Genomic DNA, 20,646 nt, shown 5'->3' with positions numbered 1-20,646 from the left:
AGAAAATTTTTTGTTTTATTTTTTGTCTTATGGTGGGTGCCTGTCTTGTTTTGGGCCTTTTTTTTTTTTTTTTTTTTTTTTTTTTTGTAAATCTAATTTCAAAACAGTTAATTTTATTTTGAAAACAATGATAGTGGCCCAGTGGTTATGGGCTGGAATGAAGCTTACTTACTTTTCTTCTAGATGCTTTGGCTGATTTACATTCGTCTACAATTTTGTGCTTTGTTGCATCCTGTTTTGATTTGATGTATTGTACTCTTTTCTCTGTCAACTAACTCCTGCCACTTGTGACTTTAAGGGGGTGCTGTCTGGCGACTTAGGTCCGTCCAGGCGGACTCTTGTCACTTTTTTTTTTTTTGTCATCAGTAACTTACATCCGTCAAGGCGGAATCTTGTTACTTAGTCTTTTAACCATCCTATGATGGTCGTCAGTAACTTACATCCGTCAAGGCGGAATCTTGTTACTTAGTCTTTTAACCATCCTAAGATGGTCGTCAGTAACTCACATCCGTCAAGGCGGAATCTTGTTACTTAGTGATTTATAGGCCTCATGGTTGACCAGTGCTGCCTGCGCAAAAACGTCAGAGGAATAATACTTTTATTAACTTCAATAACGAATGCATTCGTGTATTACATTTACTCATGGTATTTCTTTAAATGCTTAATGTTCCAAGGACGAGGGAGCTTTTGTCCGTCCATAGTTTCCAGGTGGTAACTTCCTTGTCTAGAGTAGTGGATGACGCGATAAGGCCCTTCCCATGTAGGGCCCAGCTTCCCTTGAGTAGGGTCTTTAGTTGCTATAGTGACTTTGCGAAGGACGAGGTCCCCTATGTCCAGACGCCTGAGTTTGACCCTCTTGTTGTAGTACTCGACCATCTTTTTTTGATACTTTGTCATTCTACCCGACGCATTGTCTCTTACTTCATCCAGGCAATCCAGGTTGAACCGCAGTTCCTCGTCATTGAGTCCGTCTCTGAAAGTTCCGCGTCTGATGCTTGTTACTCCAACTTCTGTTGGGATTACTGCCTCTGTGCCATAGGTAAACCTGAAGGGTGTCTCTCCTGTTGGGGTTCTGGCTGTAATCCTGTATGCCCACAGGACACTAGGTAGTTCTTCTGGCCAGGCACCTTTTGCTTCGTCCAACTTGGTTTTGATTATCTTGAGCAGCATCCTGTTCGTTACTTCCGTCTGTCCGTTTGCCTGAGGATGTCCTGGGGATGAGAACTGATTCTTGATCTCGAGGTCCGAGCAGAAGTCTCTGAAGCCTTGGCTGTCGAACTGCCTTCCATTATCAGATATGATCGGTAAGGGAATCCCGAACCTGCAGATTATGTTTTTCCACATGAAACTCCGGATCCGAGCCTCAGTGATGGTTGCTAGGGCCTCTGCTTCAACCCATTTTGTGAAATAGTCAATAGCAACTAGAAGGAATTTTACCTGACCTTTACCTTGGGGCAGAGGACCGACGATATCGATTCTCCATTGTGCGAACGGCCATGGGGAGGCTATGGTCGTCATTTTCTCCGCTGGAAGCCGTTGCACATTCCCGTACCGCTGGCATCTGTCACACCTTCTGACGATATCAGCAGCATCCCCTTGCATGGTTGGCCAAAAATACCCCGCTCTTATCACCTTGTTGACTAGGGATCTGGAGCCGACATGGTCGCCACAGATTCCTCCATGTACTTCTTCCAGGATGTATTTGGCCTCGTCCTCGTTGACGCACTTTAGATAAGGCATAGAGAAGCCTCTCTTGTACAAGACGTCATTCAGGATCGTAAACCTGGCTACTCTCTTCTTGACCTTTCTGGCTTCGTCAGTATTCTGAGGTAGGTGCCCGTCCTGGAGGAAGGATATTATGGGTGTCATCCAGGTGTCTGTGCTCTGGATGGAGAACACCGCTACCTCTTCAATACTCGGGTGTTTCTGGATCTCTATTGCCATGTCTGTGCTTGTTTTCCCTTCTTCTGATGATGCTAGTTTTGATACTTCGTCGGTCCCAATATTCTGGCTTCTTGGTATCTGGACGAACTCCACTGTGTCGAACTCTTGAGTTAGTTGCCTTGTCAGTTTAAGGTATTTCTGCATCCTTCCTTCCTTTGCCTCGTACTCTCCACTGATCTGTCCGATTACCAGCTTTGAATCACTCTAGATCAGCAAGTTTTTCGCACCAAGAGCTTTCCCAAGCCTCAAGCCCGTCAATATTCCTTCATACTCGGCTTCGTTATTGGTGGCTGGAAACTTCAGTTGAACCCCATACTTCATCACTTCTCCGTCGGGGGTGGTTATGACGACCCCTACTCCCCCCCTCTTTTGGGCTGACGAACCATCTGTCTGTATTGTCCATTTATCAACCTCGTCTGTAATTCCATCTTCGTCTGGAAGAGTGAATTCAGCGATGAAGTCAGCCAGAGCTTGTGCCTTGATAGCTGCTCTTGGATGGTACTCGATATCAAATTGGCTGAGTTCGATTGCCCATTGGACCATTCTCCCTGCTGCTTCTGGTTTGTTCATTGATTTCTTAATTGGTTGATCCGTCATCACAATGATAGGATTTGACTGGAAATACGGTCTGAGCTTGCGTGAGGCTACTATAAGTGCAAACACAATCTTTTCGATCCTTGGGTACCTGAACTCAGCTCCTTGAAAGGCTTGGCTGACGTAGTACACCGGGAGTTGCTTCTTGCCTTCTTCTCTAATCAAGGCTGCGCTTACTACCGAGGCTGACATCGCCAGGTACAAGTATAGGTTCTCCCTTCCTTTGGACGGGCTCAGGAGAGGTGGACTGCTCAGGTATTGCTTCAGCTCTTGGAATGCTGCTTCGCATTCGTCGGTCCAGGCAAAAGCCTGCTTGAGGGTTTTGAAGAAGGGCAGACATTTGTCTGTGGCCCTAGAGACGAACCTATTTAGAGCTGCTATCCTTCCTGTAAGTTTTTGTACATCCTTGACGGTCTTGGGTGAGGCCATGTCAATGATAGCTCGTACTTTTTCTGGATTTGCTTCTATTCTTCTCTGGGACACCATGAATCCCAAGAACTTTCCCGAGGCTACCCCAAAAACACATTTGCTTGGATTCAACTTCATCTGGTGTTTTCTCAGGGTTGCAAAAGTCTCCTCCAGGTCGTCCAGATGAGCGAGCTCCTCCTTACTCTTGACGAGCATATCGTCCACGTATACTTCCATGTTCCTGCCAATTTGCTGGCTGAACATTTTGTTTACCAATCTTTGGTACGTAGCTCCAGCATTTTTCAACCCAAAAGGCATCACCTTGTAGCAGTAGAGTCCTTGGCTTGTGATGAAGGCAGTCTTCTTCTGGTCTTCTTCAGTCATCTTTATCTGGTTGTACCCTGAGAAGGCGTCCATGAACGTCAGTAGCTTGTGTCCGGCAGTGGAGTCCACGAGCTGGTCTATCCTTGGTAGAGGGAAGCTGTCCTTTGGGCATGCTTTGTTTAGGTCGGTGAAGTCTACACACATTCTCCACTTTCCGTTTGCTTTCTTTACCAGGACGACGTTGGCGAGCCATTCTGGATAATATACTTCCCGGATGAATCCAGCCGTCAAGAGTTTGGTTACTTCCTCTGCTACTGCCTGATCTCGTTCTGGAGTGAAGGTTCTTCATCGTTGCTGAACGGGCTTCCTGCTGGGGTCCACATTCAGCCTATGCTGGATGACTTCTGGGGATATGCCTGGCATGTACTCATGACTCCAGGAAAAGACATCTAGATTCCCCTTAAGGAATTTTATGAGTCTCGTTCTCATCTCGGGGCTTAGCGTCGTCCTTATCCTGGTCGTCTTGTCCGCATTTCCTTCTATCAACTCCACTGCTTCCAGGGTCTCCATCCCGTCCTCCTCTTTTTCTTCAATCGTCCACGTGTGGTTCTCCTTTCTTGCCAGTACGGCCTGATAGCATTCCCTTGTCAGGACTTGGTCACCCTTCACTTCACCCACACCGTTGTCTGTTGGGAATTTCACCTTCAAACAGTAGGTCGATGTCGCTGTTTTCCACTTGTTTAGGGTGGGCCTCCCAATAATGACATTGTAGGACGAGGGGCAGTCTACCACCAGGAAGTCTACTTGTTTGGTCAACTGCAATGGGTAGGTCCCTGCTGTCACCGTCAGAGTCACTATTCCCCTGGGGTAGACCCTGTCTCCACTGAAGCTAACGAGCGGAGAGTCAAAAGGGCGGAGCTTTTTTGGATCTAATCTCAACTGCTGGAAGGCTGGGAGGTAGATGATATCCGCTGAGCTCCCGTTATCAATGAGGATCCTTCTGGTATTGAACCCTTCTATATTCAGCACTATGACCAGGGGATCGTTGTGGGCCTGTTTTACTCCCCTGGCGTCTCCTTCATTAAAGGACATGTCTTGGTATGTTCGTCGGTGCTTGGACGGGGGCATGGTGTGGACGCTGTTCACCTGTCTGTGGCATGCTTTTTTGAGTGATCTAAATGATCCTCCTGAGGATGGTCCTCCCGTGATCGTATTTATCTCCCCGATCACTTTGCGTGGAAGCTGGGACGGATGGTCGTCATCCCGAGTAAAGGATTCATGTTAGGTCCTGTTGTCGTCTCTGAACTTGCTATATTCTCCTTTCTTTACATATTTCTGTAACTTTCCTTTCCGTATTAATTCCTCTATTTGTTCCTTCAGGTCTCTGCAATCTTCTGTGTTGTGGCCGTGGTCTCTATGGAACCGGCAATACTTGTTCTTGTCACGTACGTTGGGGGACGAGTGTAATGGCCTGGGCCATTTGAGATAATGCTCGTCCTTGATCTACGTGAAAATCTTGTCAACAGGCATAACCAAAAGAGTAAATTTTACCTAACGAGGATTTTTGTCGTCTCTCCTTCTATTCCCGTCATTGTTCCGACGTTCTGGTCTGTCTCTCTTTTGCCCTCTGCGGTCGTCTTCCCCTTTGGACTTGTCCCCTAGTCTCTCAGTATCTTTTATGGCAGTTAAAGCATCTTCTGCGTTTATGTACTTTTGTGCCTTCAGGAGCATCTCAGCCATTGTCTTCGGGGGGTTTTTTGCAAGAGAGGCCACAAGGTCTCTGGATCTTAACCCTGCTTTGAAGGTCGTCAGCTGCACCTTGTCATCAGCTTCGTCCACTTCCAGAGTTTCCTGGGTGAATCGCTTGACATATGACCTCAGAGTCTCCTTCTCTCCCTGTCTTATGGTGAGTAAGTAATCTACTGGTCTCCTTGGGCGTTGCCTCCTTATGAAGTGGCGCAAGAAAGCACTACTCAGCTGGTCAAAGTTGTCTATGGACGAGTTTGGCAGCTTAGTAAACCACTCTCTTGCAGCTCCTTTGAGAGTCGTAGGGAAGGAACGACACAATATCTCGTCAAGTGGCTGCTGAAGACCCAAAGTCGTCTTAAAGGTATTAAGATGATCCTGAGGGTCCTTGAGTCCGTCGAATGGCTCTAATTGAGGCAGGCGAAACTTTGACGGCACGGGGCAATCAAGTACCGCTGCCGTGAAGGGCGAATCTGTAGCCCTTATCATTTTGTCTACGCTCCGGTCTGTCTTTTCTTTGATAGCGCTCCTTAGTTCGTCCATCTCTTTCCTCATTTCCTGAAGAAGGTCTGAGTTCTGTTCGTCCGGAGTAGTTGGTCTCCGGGGGGTTTCCCTCTGTTGGCTATCCCCCTCTCCTTCCGTGTTACCCTTGGACCGGTTTTCTTCCTGTTGAGCTTGTTAAACCTGCTGGAGCTGCAGCTTCATTTCCTGGTTCTGTCTGGTGAGTTCCTCAATGGTGGCCGCAAGGGCTTAAACTTGCTGGGTCAAGGTTGCTGAATCGGGGTTGGATTCCATCTGGATATGGAGAATTGATGGAAACTACGTTTTCGAATGTGAATCTGAAAACTCGTTTCCACAGACGGCGCCAAACTGATGATGCACAGGATCGTCAATAACAGTGAGCGGATGGAATCCTTCGTGGTGCGAGAGAATATGCTCAACGATGGTCACCGGTGTGGTGCCTGCCACAACGTCTCCAATGCCAAAGTTAGAATGATAAAAATAGTAGAAAATCAAGATGTGGGTCTGTGTTTGTATATTTCGTACCTTTCTACTGACTGTGTGGGAGCTTTATACCTGTGACCTTGGGGGCTAGCCGTTGAGGTGGTTAATGCTTTCTCAAGTAACGCCCCTGGTTCAATAATGAGTCTTTTAAGAAGTTCCCAACGGTCTGCTGGGTTGATTTCGTAACCGCTTAGGTCATTGATTGACTGCATTGAGTGACTCCCTGTCTTTGTCAGTGATGATAGCTGTCTTCATTGTTCCTGATGACTTCGTCAAGGATGCTTCCTCTGTCACTAGCATTATCTTCGTCTAGGGATGCAGCATCGTCATTCCCATCAATAGTAAACAGTACTTTAAAGTTCTTGATTAGTAAAACTTGAATCTTATGTTGTAATAGCGGAAGCTCAATTATCAAATTGTTGTAGAAAAATGCTACCGAATTGCACTCGTATACAAGATTGATTGTGAAAATATTATGTGCTTTAGAAAGATCTCTAAAAAATGAATAATAAGAATGGATTTAACTTGAAAGAAAATATACACATATACACACAAGGAAGAACAAGGATTTACAAAATTTGACTTTTGGCCTACATCCACCGACCGTAAGTTTCACTAATAAATATGGAAAATACAAATGGTGCATGTAATGACACTCTCACTAAATCCAAACCCCAATATAGTCAATCGTACAATTTCTCACAAATACGAAGAGAAGTTATGTTTCTTCTCCGCAATTGCCGCACCACTCCTCTCTCCTTATTTACAACAATCTGCGTCTAACATATACAGAGAGCAAAATCACTAAATGTCAGCCAAGTTGCATGCAAGAAAGCCAATGTCCGCAAGCTTGTTCCTACAAGAAAGTTACAAGGACATTCCATTCCATTTCTTCTCTCCACTAACCCCATTTACAATTACAAGTGTAAGTGTAACAGCCTTCAACTTAACTAGTTTTAGTTATGCCAACACTAACATATCATATGAGAGAGCTTCTCCTGAAAAACAAGCAATTTAATTCACTAACACCTTACTGGCAAAACAGTAGGTGGGTCAAGTCACGTATTTCAGACCCATGCACCCAATTGGATGGAACCATGCTAGTTTATAAAAGTACCAACTTTTTGAATCACCACAAGCATGATTTGTGTTAAATTTGTATGCAAAGTTGGCTCCTCATGCTAATTTTGGACCCAAAAAAAAAGGTTGCACACTTTTTGTCATTTTTTTGCAAGCTTATTTCTCGGCCTTCCTAACGTCGATTTGACTAAAACAAAAATTTACTAAAAAGTGTGCGACACAAATTTCTCTTTGTGGCTTTTGATTTTGAATTTAGCAAGTTATGAGCATAGAGAAATGATATAAAACACAAGTTTTTGTAAAAAAATCTCACAATTTCTCCTCTTTTGTGAGTTTTGTCTCTTTGGTTATTCACAGAGCCTAGAACAAAAATATGTATTGAAGTCACAGTGTTAATAATGTATTGCTTGCCAGTTTATTCTCCATAGTTGTTCGGTAAATGGCTGTAATGATGACTAATTTCATACATTTAATTTATTTGAATGCCTAATTTTGAGCATGTACTGTTCTATAGATGACACTGGAAATATACACTACAAAAAAAAGGTTCTATGGCCGCGTTTTTAAAACGTGTCTATATGTCAAAAAAGTTTTTTTAGGCCGCGCTTTCTGATGTGGCCTAAAACCTGTGACTATAGGATTGACGGTCCTATGGCCGCACTTTTTAACCGCGGCCCAATACCAGGTACTATAGCCCCGTTTAAAACGCGGCCTAAGCGTCTCGGCTTAGGCCGCGTTTTAAACGCGGCCTAAGGTTGTGGTCTTGGGTCGCGTTTTAAACGCAGCCCAAGGTTTAACCTTAGGCCACGTTTAAAACGCGGCCTAAGACCAGACCCTTAGGCCGCGTTTAAAAAGTGCGGCCATAGCTCCCTTGGTTGACAGCCTCAAATACATATTTTAGCTGCGTTTAAAACACGGCTATAGGTTGTTAGAACTATAGCCGCATTTTTAAAACGCGGCTATAGCCTTTTTTTTTTTTTTTTTCTTCCTTTCTAGGCCTGATGACAAATGCTCTTCTACAAACGCTTCTTATCAGGATTGAATGCAACAAAATAACATGCTTGAATTTTTCTCCATCAATAAAATGGTATAGATTTTTTAAACTATTCTCCTTAAAGTCATAGAAGCAATTTTAAAGATTCTAAAAAGAAAGAATCTTACCATCCATGAACCATCCACCATCAGAGGATATGTAAGCTTTTGTTATGATAAGGTTAAGGTCAGTATGGACTTGTACAACTTCGAGAAGTATTCCATGTTTGTTTGCACTATCAACCTGCATCATACAATGGAATAAGTACCAAAAGATTCTAAAAATAAAAAAATAAAAAGGCCTGGATTTGTACAACAAAGAGAAACAAATTGAAAGCTATATCCTTATCTAAAGCATATATTAAAAGCTTTACCTAAAGTTCTCATCCTCAAAATAGACTTGTTTTTTTGGCTAATCCAACACTCTCAGGAAAATAACTTATGAAGACAATATCCCTCATAGTAACAGTCCCTTTACACTTTCCTAATTCTTCTACATCATGATCTCTCATTATAGTCATCAGCAAACAATTTAACAATATTTGTGTTCCCATAACTGGATACCAAAGTTTTAGCTAAAAAAAACAATGAATACCAAAGATTACAGGTGTTAATCTTTGGTATCCATTGTTTTTATATTAGTAAGAGCAATGTTAAAAACAATGGAAACAAGTACTCAACTACAAAAGATGAGGCTTACAGTTACAGGTGTTAATGCCAAGCCCACCAATAAGCCTCTTCTTCTCATCTACTTTTATGGAAATGAGACATTACTATGGAAACAAAAACTATGATTTATTGACTTACCAGAAAAAACTATGATTTAAGTAAGAGGTGAAATTAAAGCAACTGTCCAAAATAAGTAAAAGCCATAGTCATATGCATTGTCTTGACATACTGCACATCAATCAAAACATCCACAATTCAAATACATTTATTTAATGAGCATGTTTTATTATAATATCACATACCATAAAGCAAATTTGACAACTAATTACTAATTGTGTTGATGGCAACATCACAAAAGACATAAAATGAGGAGGATGAGGGAAGTGAAGCAAGAGAAGCAGTAGCTAGGCTTCTATTAAGCACTGGAGCCATTGAAAACCCCTTTCTTCTAAATTCTAATTCCCAGTGATCAACATATTTAACCCAGTGATCAACCAATGATTTAATTTTCTTGTCATTTCTACATATATAGAAAGTAATAAGGTGCTAAGTGGCAAACTGACAGAGAAGTGTTAAGGCTTTTCTCCTTGTTCTTCTTTTCTTATCCAAATTCTTTGGTTTTGGTATTGGTAAGACCATTTATAGAACTACCTATGCTAGAGTTGTTGATTGTGTTTAAATATATTGACAGCTACAACGCACATTCAAGAAATGAAAACTAAAACAAGCTAATACCCACTTAAATGCAATCACAACATCAAAACCCACTTCATGTGAATATGGCAAAGAGACATAACACAAATTAAAAGGCAAATGAACTTACCAAGAACTTGTAATTTGAACTCACAAACGTTCTAGCTTTCAATCCCACAAATAGTGAAAAAACTGCTGGAACAATTACATTAATAAATTCAATCTCACCTGCTAAAAACAATCAAAGTAGCATCATTACCTCAATGATGCAAGTGAGTACCATATATTGCACTGAGTGATTCAGCCAACAAAAAACAGAGTATCTAATATAAAAAATGCAAGTCAGTATAAAAAAAAAAAAAAGCAAGTCAGTTTCATTCTCAATGCTCAGTACCATATATTGCACTTATGTTGATAATTAAATGGTAAGAATATCCTTCTACATATTCAATCTCAAGAATTATTTCATAAAAATTAACAAAATTCATTATTAAAGCACTTCAAGCAGAACCATAGATTCCTTAACTAAACCAGAAAACAATTCTTAAGTCATAAACATGTGGTGAAAAATATACCAGAACCTAAGATTTATGGAAATGGAAACAAGTACTATAGTTTCAAGCCCTGCCATCAAAAAAGTTGAAACACCCCAAAATCTGTAAGAGTTTTCCTACAAACTGTAGACCAAATTAACTTGAAAAAGAGTTGGACCAAGGCACTATTGCTTCATGGGATATCTCCAAGACAAGATAAATATTCGCATTAGTATATAATAATAATAAAAGGCTGAAAATAAGTTGAGGGTTCTGATTCTTGAGGCTTAAAATTACAATTATTTTATATGTAGCATTAAAATATCTTAAATAATATTAATTTATTGTTGGCACCCAGTATTTTTATTTGCATTTCACAAGGTGTGTGCGAACTTTGATTGACAGTCCAAAGCCTAGGATTTTTGTACTCTCCATTGTGCATAACAAGCTGACTTTAGATTCTTTATCTCTTTTATTTCTATCAGCTCATACCATACCCATTTAATGACCACCAACAATAAGAGAGTACAAAGGGCATGCCTTGAGTTCACCGTAGAAGGTGATATGTTTGCTTGATGAAAGGATAGTTTTCCCTAATGTGATGCCATGCAGTAACCACTAGATAGTAGGTAACTCTGTCCTGAATTTTATTTTATTTTTTTAAACCAAGCTAGAAGGCTTAAAGCACTGGCATCAACATTGACAACACATTTAATTATAAACCACAAAAACAATTTTAATTAGTATTTTACAAGGTTCTAGTAGTGACAAGCAAACTCAAGTTGTTATAGATAATAAATGAAAATCTCAAAATTTTGAGCAACAAAAATAGTAAAAACAGCTAGTGATAGGTAGAAATAAAATCTGCTATTGTTCCTGAGATCATAACTATCCATCTTGTAATCTACAGATATGTTATTAAGACAAAAATTGAACTCTTGTTAGAACACAAAAAGGCAAACAATCAAATAATTGTAAACCTTATTAACAAGTTACATATCAAGTACAAAATTAAATACCAAATCTTCCAAAGATTATTGTTAATCTAACAAAAACCAAACTCTCAGATGCACACAAATTAGCCAAAAAAGTCAAAAACTCAGCTTTACAATACAATTAGAAGCTTCATACAGAACATGAAAACAACCACAAAGCATGACAATTAGAAATTAATTGAAGTAACAAAAAAAACCAATAGAGTAGAGAACGTTTCTCATTTTTAAGAGTAGAATCTTTTTTTTTTTTTTGAAATGTCATATACTCCATAAACTACCACAAAAAAAACTCTCCCAATTAATGGTAACCTCTCCCATATAGTCGATTTTGTGATTTTAGTTCTTCTTTTATTAGTTCAGGTCACTTAATAAAAAAATCCCAAAAACCCACACACCCCAATCTCTCAAACAAAACCAAAAATTAAAAAAAAGCATTGACTTTTGAAATACCCACTTCCCCAAATGCAAAGATGATGAACTAAAAAGCCAAAAACACACACACGCACACAAAATGAAACCAAATATACTGAGAGAGAGAGAGAGAGAGAGAGAGAGAGAGAGACTCACGGTGGCGTTTGATGATTGCGCAGGGATCGAAACTACGCAAGTGGTTTGGAAGAGAGTGGTGACGAGAGTGCCGGATGGAGGGACTTGGTGGAGGTCGGCAAAGATGGTGGTGGAGGAGATAAGGGAAGCGAAGGAAGATCTACTCTGATGGAGGGTGAGGGTTGAGCTAGATCGGGCTTGAGAGATGGAGGCTATGTGCGATGGAAGAGGCTAGGGGTGAAAAGGTTTGTAGTTTAGTATTTATATAATTCCTTAGGCCGCGTTTTTAGCTCAAAAAACGCGGCCTAAGAACCCGTCTATGGCCCTATTTTTAAAATGGGCCACAGTTAAGGAAAAGAAAAAAAAAAAGTTAGCCAAAAAATAAAATACGGAGGTCCTTAGGCCGCGTTTTTAGCTCAAAAAACGCGGCCTAAGAACCCGTCTATGGCCCCGTTTTTAAAATGCGGCCATAGTTAAGGAAAAGAAAAAAAAAAGTTTGCCAAAAAATAAAATACGGAGGTCCTTAGGCCGCGTTTTTAGCTCAAAAAAACGCGGCCTAAGAACCCGTCTATGGCCCGCTTAAAAAACGCGGCCTAAGAACCCGTCTATGGCCCCGTTTTTAAAATGCGGCCACAGTTAAGGAAAAGAAAAAAAAAAAAAAAAAAGAAGTTTGCCAAAAAATAAAATATGGAGGTCCTTAGGCCGCGTTTTTAGCTCAAAAAAACGTGGCCTAAGAACCCGTCTATGGCCCCGCTTAAAAAACGCGGCCTAAGAACCAGTCTATGGCCCCGTTTTAATGAAACGCGGCTTCAGTCTATCTTGGGCCGCGTTTTTTATAGCCACGGCTTAAAAAACGCGGCCCAAGGCCCCCGCGTTTTGTAGTGATATTGGAAATCAATAAATCTAAAAACACAAAAAATTTCATAACAATTAAGGGGTGATATATTGTGATTATATATTGCTAATAAAAATGATGTCACTAATGGCCTATTAGAGCATTCACATCAAAACATAGCTTTTAACAACTCAAAAATTCACTTTATCTATTTTAATAACTCACTTTAAAATAAACTCAATATTAAAGGTTCTATTTTAGCATACAACACATTAAAATAATATATCCTATACAATAAACACCATAAAAAAACTAAAAAGAGAAGAGGAGACATACCATGCCACAATTTTTTATTTTTTTTTTAATATAAGTTTCAGCTAGCAGGTTATTGTAGCTGAGTATAGAGCCTATTTTAGTATTTTGAGTTGTAAAATAGCATTTTTGCAATAACATCTTTGATGTGAATGTTCTTATGAAAGCAATGTTCTAATCAAAACTTGTCAATGTTAAAAATTTTGTATCCTTAACATTATTTTAGAATGAAATAAATCTATTTCATGTCTTCAGGCGGGTCATCAACTTGTTTTTTATAAAATGGCTAGTGCTATGCATTTTCGTCCTATTTAATTATTTTTGGCATTTATTAAGGCAATGATGTACAATATTTTTCTTAATAATAATAATTTTTTTTTTTTTTTTTTTTTTGGTGTTCTACTTTGTGCTCTATTAATAATGGTATGTCATAACTACCGCACACCTTTGGCGTGATAGTCACTCCACAAATATAAGTATTTTGTGGAGTGTAAGGTAAGAGCCAGGGTTTAAATCTCCAAGAAGAAATTTTACACACATATATATAGATTAGATCAGAGTAGAATTCTATATCAGATAAAAAAACAAAAACAAAAATCACAGTATATCCTATGTTTATTTTTTACCAATTTAAAGTATGATTATTTTATAAGGACTGTCAAATGAATATGTAACAAGTTATGATTGGTAGAATATAAAGTGAAACACAAAAAATTGAACAAAATATTTGTATTTGTACTTCCTGAGAAGCTATTACATGCACTAAGAGTATCCACGTTAGTGAAGCAATAAATTTAGTAATAAGGCTCCACAAAAAACTATTTTATCTATTTTACCTTTTCACTTTACAAATAACTCAACATTAGTTGTTTTATTTTAGCGTTCAACATAATAATATAATATAAACAACACAATAAAATAATATATACACTACAATAAAATAATATATCACCTACAAAGCAGTGTGAACATGTAAATAAAATAATATATTTAATATAAAGCAATGTGAACACACAATTTAATAAAATAATATATCTAATAAAATAATACTTTTTGTGAGAAGGAATAAAAATAATATATTTAATACAAAGTAGTGTGAACACGTAATATAATATTCCCTTCGTCCCAGTTAGAAAACCCAATTATTTATAGAAACATTATTAACTACCTTATCTCTTTGAAAAAAATTAAAAATTTTCTAAATTACCCTTAAACAAATTAGTTTTTCTTTGTTGAAGGTTTTTTTTTTTTAAATTTTTAAATTTGAATAAAGATAACATGTATAGTGGATTTGAAAATTTAGGTTTTTAATTTTTTTAATTTAAAACAATGCTCCCAAAAATAAATTAAGAACATAATGGGAATGTTAGTAAATTAATGTATTTGACTTTTCAAACAGGATATAATTTTGAAACATACCAAAAATAAAATACAGGTCTAACAATTTGGGACGGAAAAAGTAATATATTCATGCCTAGATGCATGTCAAATTTATTTATTTATTTTTTTCAATTATAGTGTAACGGAATGAATACTAATTTAACTGCATTTTTTATCGTGGCAACAAGCTGTCAAGCACTTTTTTTTAAAAAAATTTTAAAACCAACAAGCACGTGTTCTAGATAAACAACGTGGTCCTGCAAGGTTGAATGACTTTTTTAACTGGAAACGTTGAATGACTTTTTTTTTTTTTACTGGGAACGTTGAATGACTTTGTTCTTAGAAGACTACTTTTTTTTTTTTTTGGCTGAATTAGAAGACTCCATACTTATGCAAGTTACGTTGATTTATAGTACAACTGCAATATCTATCCCAACCACACCTCAAAGTTCCATTAATGGTTGTTTTCAACTAAAGTTTCAATCATGGCTGTTTACAACCTCACGATCAAACATTTCCGATTTACACAGCTTTTAATCCTCTTTTCTCTATTTATGATCACCAATTTCTTCTCTATACTAACCCCATTTACAAGTGCTGTATCCTTCAACTTCACTAGTTTTGATTCTCCAGACCCTAACATATTATATGAGCACGCTTACGCTGATGAAGACCAAGTCATTCAACTCACGGGCAGCAAGCTGAAAGGATGGATTGATGGTCGAGCCACGTATTCCAGACCCATGCACCTGTGGGACAAGGACTCCGGAAAGCTCACAGATTTCTCTACCCATTTTTCCTTTGTTATTGATGCGCAGAATCAACCTGACTATGCAGACGGGCTGGCCTTCTTCCTTGCACCTAACGGTTCCAACTTTTCTATGGCTGCTTCTGCTGGCTATCTGGGTCTCTTTAACCCAGCGTCAGAGCCAACGGATAATTTTTTTGTTGCAGTGGAATTTGATATCTTCACTAACGTATGGGATCCGCCTGGGGAGCATGTAGGTATTGATATCAACTCCATAATATCTGTTGCTAATGTGCCATGGTTGAGTAATATTTCTATAAAGGAAGGGAAAGCAAATGAAGCTTGGATTAGTTACAATTCAAGCTCAAAAAATTTGAGTGTTGTCTTTACTGGTTTTAAATACAATGTTACTGTAAATCAGTCGCTTTCTTATATTGTTGATTTGAGAAAGGTCCTACCCGAATGGGTTACTTTTGGATTCTCAGCCGCAACAGGAGCTACTTATGCCATACATACTATTAAATCTTGGGATTTTAGTTCAAGTTTGGAAATTGATAATAACAATACCATCCCTAAAGGACCCAGTCTAAACCTACACTCTTAAGAAAAGGAACACAAGAAATCATGGTTCTGTTTGCCTTGTGGAAGAGGAATCGGAGGGCTAACAAAGATGATCGTGCCCTTGATGAAGAGTTTAAAAGGGAAACAGGACCGAGGAGGTTTACATACGATGAATTGGCTCGTGCGACAAATGATTTCAACAACAAAGAAAAGCTAGGCCAAGGAGTATTTGGTGGAGTTTACAGGGGATTTTTAAGGGACATTAACTCCATTGTTGCTGTTAAAAGGGTATCAGAAGGGTCTACACAAGGGATAAGGGAGTATGCAGTAGAAGTAAAAATCATCAGCAAATTGAGACACAAGAATTTGGTACAACTCATTGGATGGTGCCATGAAAGAAGTAGAGGACAACTATTACTTGTTTCTGATTTCATGCCCAACGGAAGTTTAGATTCACATCTTTATAAAAAAGATACCTTATTGGTGTGGGAAGTGAGGTACAAAATTGTACAACACTTGGCCTTAGCCTTGCTTTACTTGCATGAAGGATGAGATCGTTGCGTGTTGCATAGAGATATAAAACCGAGCAATATTATGCTTGATTCAAATTTCAATGCCAAACTTGGGGATTTTGGATTAGCTAGGCTCGTGGACCATGTTAGTGCATTACAAACTACTGATTTGGCAGGTACCAAAGGCTATATGGACCTAGGATGTGTCACAACCCAAAGGGCTAGTAAGGAATCAGATATCTATAGTTTTGGAATTGTTGCATTGGAATTAGCATGTGGAAGAAAACCAATCAACCACGAGGCCCCGGAAGATCAAGTAGTCATGTTGGAGTGGGTTCAAGAGCTCCATGGAAGAGGAGTACTTCTTGACGCAGCTAACCATAGGTTGGGTGGACAGTTTGATGAGCAGCAAATGAACTGTTTGTTGATTGTAGGGCTTTGGTGTGCTCACTTTGAATATGATCATAGGCCTTCAATAAAAGAAGCAATTCAAGTGCTCAATTTTGAAGCTCCATTGCCTCTTCTCCAATTTGATATCCCCAGGTCATCACATCATACTCGAACAATGAATGATGCTAATTCTACCGGATGGGATGACAACTCCAATTCCTCATAGTTTAAAGCACACTTTGCTGCTTATTTACATGCATTGCTTTTGTTGTTAGAAGTTGAACTTGTTTTAATTGAACTTTCATTTAAAGTAAAAATGTTATATATATATATATATATATGTTGAATGAGTGTGGAATAAATGTATATATATGTTGAATGAGTGTGGAATAAGGAGTTTATTTTGAATTGTGTAATAAATGAAATTGAATTTAGAATTATTTTTTGTAATTATATATACTTATGCATTGCATAGAACTTATGAAACCACATTTAATTGACTATGACATGAACAAATGTCATTTTTTTTATTGTTGGTTGTAGCCTTACCAAATTTGTAGTAAGACTTTGTTCATTTTAGACATGTTGCCACATTGATTTTAACTTTCCTTTAAAGGGTACGTACTATGTGTACTTCTTTAAAGAATCAAGAGTAACTGTTAAGTCAGATAAGCACGAATTCAATGGCCAAGATCAATCACCCTTGACCAAGCTCGGCCATCCAATACCTAAGCTTGGCTACCCATCACTAAGATCGTGAGCCACCAAACACCTAGGCAACCAAGACAACTTGGCAGAGAGAGAGAGAATACATAAATTAAAGGTTAAAAAATCCTTTTGGAAAGCTAAACCGTTGACATTACTGTTGGAAGTATGGCAGTAGAGTTTTTGTGATTTGGAAAATTACAGTAAATGGTACTTTAAAGTTCTTGATTAATAGCATGAATCCTCTAAATTTTAGCTTTTTCTGAAAGAAAATAAAAATTAAAAGCTCTTGACTTGTAGGCACCATTTTTTTTTTTTTTTTTTTTTTTTTCTTATAAAGAGCTTTATAGCTCTTAAAGCTATTTTCTAGTTGTGCGGATATGATGGTCCATACTCTATAGGACTCTGGAATCGTATAACTCTACTTCATATGTTAGACAGACGAATTAAGATTTGAAATATAGTATATGGACCATACATACTTGATAAGGTAAATTGCCAAGAATAGTCTTTGCAATTACAGAACCAAATGCGAAATCTTTCAAGACTTGCTCTATGTTAATAGCTGCCCCTTGCACGCTTTCTTTACTGGAAAACAAATTAGAGACGTTGCCCTTAGAATATTGTTAAGAATATTTTTAAGATAATAGCAATGCTAGAGTTACTCCAAATTTCATTATATAATTCTTAAAAATTTATGTGTCGATTTTTATACACAACAAAAAATATACTTAAGAAATATATTTATTATGTTACCATGCTATTAATGGAAACTGAATTCAAGTCTTAAGATATTGCCTTTAGTATGGAAAGAAAACTCCCTCCTCTTTTGTCTCTTTTTGAATTTCTAACAGTGTTTTCTTAAGTATTTTGACTTCAATGGACTATGGCTGAATGTCCTTCACTGTTGGCTGCTTACCCCTTTTATAGTGTCATCCTAAGGTTTCTGGGGTACCATTGATTCCCTCTATTTGCCCCTCTGAGTACCAGAACCAATGTTGTGTTAGCAACAATGGTGGCTGGTCCCTTCCTCATTCTTCATTATTTTCTTCTTTTTAAGGTTCCTTCTTCAAAAGCCTCTAGCTGACTTTTCCGTTCTGGAGGATCCTAGAAGGCTGGCCATTGTTCTTTTCTTCTCCAAGGCTTCTAAGTTCCACCTTTTGGCTTCTTTTCTTTTTGTCATTTTTCCTAAGTGAGCTGATTCCTTTCTGCCAGGTTGAAAGGTCTTCAGCCACCTTCCTTCATGGTTCTTCTTCCTGGGTTCCCCGAGGTTCTAGACATTATTCATGAATTATTGGTGCCTAAGCCTTCTGATCCATTTTCTGCATCATTGGGTGGTTGATAAGGACATATTTGTTCTTGTTCCTTGTGTTTCTTGGCATGGCCTCTTGAACTATCTTAATCCCAACCTAGCTTTGCTGCATGTCCCGAGAATCCCAGGCACCTGGGAATCCCCAGGTATCCTGGCCTAGTTCTTTTTCCGGGCTCCTTAGTGATTTTCTGACCTTTGAGGGCTGGATTGGGCTTTTTCTTTCCCTTTATTTCATGGGGTCCGGAACTTGCCCATTCATGGATTCGAGTCCCTCCTTATGGACCCTTAATTGGTTTGGACCTCTCCTCCTTTTTCTTTATCGGAAGCCCAAATGCTTTACTTTCCTAAGTTTTAACCCTTTGGATCAGTGACGGACCCACATTAGGCCAGAGGGGGGCCATTGCCCCCCCCCCCCCCAACTAATATTTTGAAAAAAATATAGCACTGTACCAGAAATAAATATAATACGTGTCTTAGAAATCTTCAGTGTGTGTTCTTTTTTTTTTTTTTGGGTTTTTTCTAATTTTGAATAATTGCTTGAATTTTGTGAAGAATTAGGGTTTCAGTGTTGTGATTTATTTCAATGGAGAAAACTGAGGGAAAGGAGTGAATTCCCATATTGCTAGTAGTCATGTGAAAATGGAGATTTAACAGCTGGTGCTGTTGTAAATATTTGAAAATTATAAACAGACAATACGCTTACTAAAAAATATTCATTGGGATATGATTATGCATAATTCTTAGTAGATGTTAGTTTTGATTTTCATAAACTTTTTTGTATTTATACTTTGCCCTTCCCAACTTCGAATCCTGGTTCCGTCCTTGCTTGCTCACCTGTGCTTCTTGACCAAGTGTATAGCTAATATCCACCTGTATAAGCCATATGGGAAGACCTAATGTGGCCAACTTATCTAGAATAGCTCTCATCAAAGAAGGGTTTGCTATGGTAAAATGACCTTCTAAACCAATCCCATCCATTGAAACACCACCACGTTCGAGTTCTCTCATCCTTGAAATGTAGGTATCAACTGAGGAATTCACATCACTGCAAGTCTCAACCAAATTAAATTCATTCATAAAGAGGGTTGCCAATGGATTTGGCATGTGTGCTATCTCATAGAAATGCAATGTGGCATTAGGGCCAAGTCGTTGCTCATAGAAATCAAAGTGAAGCATTTCACTGCTAACATCCCAGTGTATGAATTCTTCTTTGTACTTGCATAACATAGACATTAAATAAGAGGTAGAACTATTCATTAAATTTTTAAAGTCATGGTGTATGAAAATTATGATTATATATATATATATATATATAATTTCCCTAGTTAGAATTTGATTAGTTTTAAGTTTAAATTTTGCATTTTTATATTTAATTGTTGATTATTGATTTAATTAAGTGAATGTAATGGTTGATTTTATTGCACAATAAAGTTTTCAATGTTTTCTGTATAGCCGTCTCTATTTTATTTCTTACTCCTCTTGACAACCTTTTTATTTTCCAAATAACGGTTATTAATTGACATTTGATTTCACTTCTTTTTTTCTTCCTTTATTTTTTCTTTATTACTTTGTATATTCCTGGCAAGTTGTAAATTTTATGGTTATCAATAAAAAATAGATAACATAGATGGCTTAAATAGTTATAGATGTAGTTACATTAGTGGTATGTCAAAACATTTTTTTACCCTTCTGAATTTTCAAGGAAATATGAAAGGCATTTCTCTAGTTTGGTTTCAATCAATTAAGATATCTATAATATATTAACGGACGTAATAATGAGCCTTAAATTTTTATAATGTATGAAGTGGTTAGGTTAGTGGTATGTCAAAGGTTTTATAAAAAAAATTTAAAAATAATTCCAAGGAAATGTAAAAGGCCTTTTTTTGAAGAAAAAAAATTGTGACCTTTTGAATTGTAGAAATATGATTGTTTTGATTATCTTGTTTATAGATTTCATTATTAATTTATAACATCTAAATTAAAGTAGATGAATGTATAAATGCAAAATTATATGTAAAGTTACAACCACACAAGATAAATATGTATAGATAATTTATTATTATTTATTATTCATGAATCATTATTTCATTGTTTACTTATAAATATCTAAATTAAAGTTTTTTTTTTTTTTTTGAAAAAAAAATCCTAAATTAAAATAGATAAATATGTAAAGGTAAAATTATATGAAAAATTAAAACTACCCAAGATGAACGTTTAACCACCAGTAGATGTGTGTTTTTTGAAGACTAAAAGTGTACACAATTGCTTTAGCTGGAACTATATAACTATGCAAATATTGTTGCGAATGGTTCCATCATTTGC

At 37.8% G+C, this 20,646-nt stretch overlaps 2 protein-coding genes, 1 long non-coding RNA gene and 1 pseudogene across 5 annotated transcripts; 1 reads left to right on the top strand and 3 right to left on the bottom strand.

Annotated features, from left to right (window-relative positions):
• Nucleotides 1-4,821: 4,821 nt before the first annotated feature.
• Nucleotides 4,822-5,571, bottom strand: LOC115967038. Its single transcript, XM_031086139.1, has one exon. The coding sequence runs from the start codon at nucleotides 5,569-5,571 to the stop codon at nucleotides 4,822-4,824; it is 750 nt and encodes a 249-aa protein (XP_030941999.1).
• A 954-nt stretch (nucleotides 5,572-6,525) lies between these two features.
• On the bottom strand, nucleotides 6,526-11,830 carry LOC115969022. Of its 3 annotated transcripts, none has more exons than XR_004086852.1 (4): nucleotides 11,591-11,830; nucleotides 9,626-9,726; nucleotides 8,263-8,377; nucleotides 6,526-6,800 (listed from the first exon to the last, which is right to left on the bottom strand). It is a non-coding gene; the product is annotated as an uncharacterized LOC115969022 (long non-coding RNA). The 3 variants fall into 3 exon arrangements; XR_004086850.1 differs by having other exon boundaries at nucleotides 9,626-9,723; XR_004086851.1 differs by lacking the exon at nucleotides 6,526-6,800 and adding an exon at nucleotides 6,884-7,019 and having other exon boundaries at nucleotides 9,626-9,723.
• A 2,690-nt stretch (nucleotides 11,831-14,520) lies between these two features.
• Nucleotides 14,521-16,533, top strand: LOC115967037 (annotated as a pseudogene).
• A 2,541-nt stretch (nucleotides 16,534-19,074) lies between these two features.
• On the bottom strand, nucleotides 19,075-19,557 carry LOC115967036 (endo-1,4-beta-xylanase 2-like). The gene has a single exon (XM_031086138.1). The coding sequence runs from the start codon at nucleotides 19,555-19,557 to the stop codon at nucleotides 19,075-19,077; it is 483 nt and encodes a 160-aa protein (XP_030941998.1).
• Nucleotides 19,558-20,646: the final 1,089 nt, after the last annotated feature.

The sequence above is a fragment of the Quercus lobata genome, chromosome 11 (assembly GCF_001633185.2).
Source record: "Quercus lobata isolate SW786 chromosome 11, ValleyOak3.0 Primary Assembly, whole genome shotgun sequence".
NCBI classification, from domain to species: Eukaryota; Viridiplantae; Streptophyta; class Magnoliopsida; order Fagales; family Fagaceae; genus Quercus; species Quercus lobata.
Note: the sequence above shows the minus strand (reverse complement) of the source record. Positions and strands in the feature narration are given on the sequence as shown.